The 4,118-nt window shown below is 34.2% G+C and overlaps 1 protein-coding gene across 1 annotated transcript; it reads left to right on the top strand.

The window, feature by feature from the left end:
• Positions 1–562: 562 nt before the first annotated feature.
• LOC140809682 (uncharacterized) lies at positions 563–2,086 on the top strand. Its single transcript, XM_073167385.1, has one exon. It carries the CDS (start codon positions 563–565, stop codon positions 2,084–2,086), a length of 1,524 nt encoding a protein of 507 aa, XP_073023486.1.
• Positions 2,087–4,118: the final 2,032 nt, after the last annotated feature.

The following is a 4,118-nucleotide window of genomic DNA, read 5'->3' on the forward strand; positions in this document are numbered from 1 at the left end:
GTAAAGTCTTCGTTTAAATGGAATTTAGTTTTTATATAAAAAAATAATACTATGAATGGTCCTCTGGCTCACATCATAGGACACGGCAGCCAATGAGCTGAAGGAGAAATTAAAAGAAATAGATTTATTAAAATAAATCTGATCATTGTTAGTCTCGCCGCTTTCCAGCTTGGTCAGCAACCAAACAAGATTCTCAACACCCATGTTCGTTTCTGTTCACCTTACCACGGCAAGATAGAAAAAAGTTTTATTATAATATTTTATGATGTATAACTAATCTTTATGGTTTTAAAGAGAACGCATCCCTGTCAAGTATAGACCTAAACAATCAAATATTATAAGAGGAAAAAAAACCCATGAAGTGATGATCTCTAGATCAGATTTTATAGAGCTCTCTACGCAAAATGTAGATCGCCTTTTCATTTCTCTATTACTGTGGATTGCGTTTTCGTTCCCAACATTTAATTTCTCCAATTTGTCGACCCCATCTCAATAATTTTGCCGACAGTTTCCGCAGCTGTATCATGTTGGTACGTATGAAGTAGTGTTAGAGCTAGTCCAGATGAACTGTGTTAGCAAGAAGAGATTCAATGTCCAATTGAAGCAATCTATATCCTTTAGCGATGATAACGAAGAAGTAGTCGAGATCAAATCATCAGCAGAGAAGCCTGGAAGACCACCGCGAGCACTCAAGATACGCAGGTTGCAAGAATTGAACAAAAATCTGCCGATGATCGAAGAGTCAAGCTCTCAATCCCAACAAAGAATCGAGTTAAATCTCTCCACACTCGTCAGGTTTGGCCCCTTGTATGACACCGATATTCCATTCCATCAATCGGCCTCCAAGAAACAGGCGTGGCAGCATCTTCTGGGAACGACTCCCCAAGAAAATGAATCAGAAGTCTTCAGCACCTACATAGCTGCAGTTAGAAGAGTGCAAGAGGAAGCACGCGAGGCTTACGATGATGACCTTGTAGAAGTCAAAAGGTCTGATTTCCGTTTGATTATGGTGCTGGACGGTTGCTTTTTTCTCCAATTGGCTCTATGTATTCTTGGAGGTCCTGAGCCATTGGGATATCCCCAGAATCACGTAATCTTCGGCATACGGGAACTGAAGAACAGCATCAAGATTTGGTCTCGCTCAATGTTCTTCGTGGGCAATCAAATCCCAGTTGTTGTTCTCCAGGAACTGATGAAACAAAGCTTCTTCCAAAATGTTCTAAAAAATGGGACATGGGATCCACCTCCTCCCCCAGCGAGTTGGTCAAAGAGGGTCTTGTACGAACAACTCGTGTTGCCTTCACTAGGACAAAAAATGACTCGTTTCAATTCTTTGTTTCGAGGACTTCCTTTTTGTGGCGAAAGGAATATGCCATCTGCAAGAAGGATAGCCACGGATGCGCATCACCGCCCTTGTGATGTGATCCAGGCAATCCGTAACCTAGTTCTTGGTCCTGAACCTGAACGGGATGAATCAGATGATGACGATGATTTTGATTTAGAAGCCAATGGGTGGAACACTAGTAGTGCTGTAGATGATCAAAGAAGAATTCTGAAAGCTACCAAGTTGAGACAGAAAGGTATCAAAATCAAACAGATAATTAGCAAGGATGGTCGAAACGCGGGGAGCAGAGGAATTTACTTCAAAGAAAGCTTTTTTGGCGCTTGTCTGTACTTGGCTCCCATAAAAGTCACAGTTGATACAGAGATCATTCTTCAAGCTTTAAAAAGTTATGAGATCGATCAGCCTTCGATACGCAAACATCAACGAGAGGTTTGCTCTTACATTCGGTTTATGAGTGAAATTATTCGCACACCGAAAGACGTCCAACTTCTTGCCAAGGAAGGAGTTATTCTTGGAACTCAACAAAATAGAGATAAGTTGCCCGGAATATTGAGAAGGCTCGGATGCGAGGACGTTACCAAGCATCTCTATTTTGTGAAGCTCCAAATCAGTGATTACTCTGGCCCCGAATGGCAGGGAAGGCTAAAGAAACTTCTAAGCGTGGTCGTGTTTCTTACATTGGTTCAAACAGTTTATGCAATACTCAATTATCATCGCCCTTCATCCAAAAATGGTAACTAGTTATTTGCTACAGTGCAAGATCTCCCAGAATAATATATATTTTGTTTTTTTAGATTGGTTGGGATGGAAGATCTGCTGTGAAAGATGGGTGTAATTTGTTCTTATGTGTAATATTTCGTGCTATCTGTCTGTAGTAGACTAGTCCACATATTCGTGATTCTGTAGGGATTTATTGATGCAATTCAATTTTTAGTTCTTGCTGGCTATTTTTGTAGCAGTAGGTAGAAAATATCACAGATCCATTAGACGAATCAATTCTGTCTATATTTATCATAATAAGTAATATTTTTTATATAAAAAGTATACAAAAATAATAAATAAGAATATAATAAAAAAAACGACCAAGTATTCATATTCTTTTCTTTTTTAGGTAAAATTTCTTAAGAGTATTCTAATTGTAATTATTTTCTCCAACATGAAGAATTCAACATTCTCAGTAATTAAATTATATGATGATAAATCGAGGGTTTTGAGAGTGTGCAAACTATAATGTAATGGTTTTAGAAAATAGATCACAATATAACACTTCTTTTAGAAGACAGACCAATATAGCTTTTATTTTACTAATCTGTGAAGAAAAATAGATGATGTAAATTTTTCGAAAATAAATCTAAAATAACATCGAACTAATTAAATTAAAAGCATGAAATAGTTATTCATAGCGATTTGTTTCTTCCAATTTTGTTTAGATAATAGTTCAGTCGGATAATATTTAAATTTTTTTATATATAGTAATTCATTTACTTTATGTAGTATTATCCTAAGCACTTGCTCATTATCTATAATTACTATTACTCATGGCCGTGCTTATTAAGAGGCAAATGAGTCCAATGATTCAGGTCCATCTCTTTTTTTTGGCTCAAATTTTTTTAAAAAAATTATTATATATAATACTAATTACTAGATATCCCAAAATTGAGTATTTATTCAATAGAATTTGCTTAGCATGTTATAGATTTATTACTCAATCTTCCTTAATATTCATCTATAGACAAGCCTTAATCGACTACAGTCGTGCGTTGTCTCTAGGTTTGATTGAAAGACCCGTGAGGAGCTATAAGTCTATTTTCTAGTATTTGCTTTGTTCGGCCTGCTAATTTTTTATTGTAGTTTTTTATTTTCTTCGGGACTTTATGTGATATCTATAACCTAAGCTTTTTGACTGAAATTTTGGTGGATGTAATGCTTATCCGGCTTTCAAATGCTCATATAGCTTGTAAAATCTTGTTGACTGTCCCGGTCACAGTAGCAAGTGCAGAGCAAAGTTTCTCAAAGATAAAGATCATCAAAACTTTTCTCTGATCAACCATGTCACAAAAAATATTGAATGGATTGACTATGTTATCGATTGAGAAAGAAATTATTGAACAACTTGATTATACAGACTTGATTAGTATTTTTAGCTCTAAAACTGTTCAGCGATTTGTTTTATAGTGATCATTTTGGACATGTTTGATATTTTTATTCCTTTAATTTTTTATATTTTCTTTGACGTATTGATTTAATTTGAAAAATTGCCATGGAACTAAAAAAAATATGTACACACGTTATGATTCAGAGACCTCTTTTTAGAAGTTAGACTCAGATCCAAATATTGTTAGGATCGACCCAGCTATTACTATTCTTTTTATAATCCATCGATTGAAATCAATCAATACCGACTTAAAGCATCAAAATGCAAAATAATTAATATATATATGAATAACATTCATGTCATCAAATTAATTCCAGTGAAGTTCGAAAATTAATTAATATTAAATAAAATAAAATTAATGATATTGACTTATTTTACTAATGTATAACTTTTGAGTTATTCGAACTTACTTTTGATTAATTGTATGTATTAAATTCACATTTAGAATTTTATTTGAGACTCTTCTAGAAGTTTAATTACAAAGAATATAAAAACCCTATTAAAATCATTGATAGTAATGAACTATAAATACAAAAAAAAAAAGAAGTTCTAATTAGTTATTAAACGGGCACTCACCAATTTAAATAAAAGATTTGAATATCTTCCAACACTAAATGC

Source organism: Primulina eburnea, chromosome 1 (genome assembly GCF_022965805.1).
Source record: "Primulina eburnea isolate SZY01 chromosome 1, ASM2296580v1, whole genome shotgun sequence".
Classification (NCBI taxonomy): domain Eukaryota; kingdom Viridiplantae; phylum Streptophyta; class Magnoliopsida; order Lamiales; family Gesneriaceae; genus Primulina; species Primulina eburnea.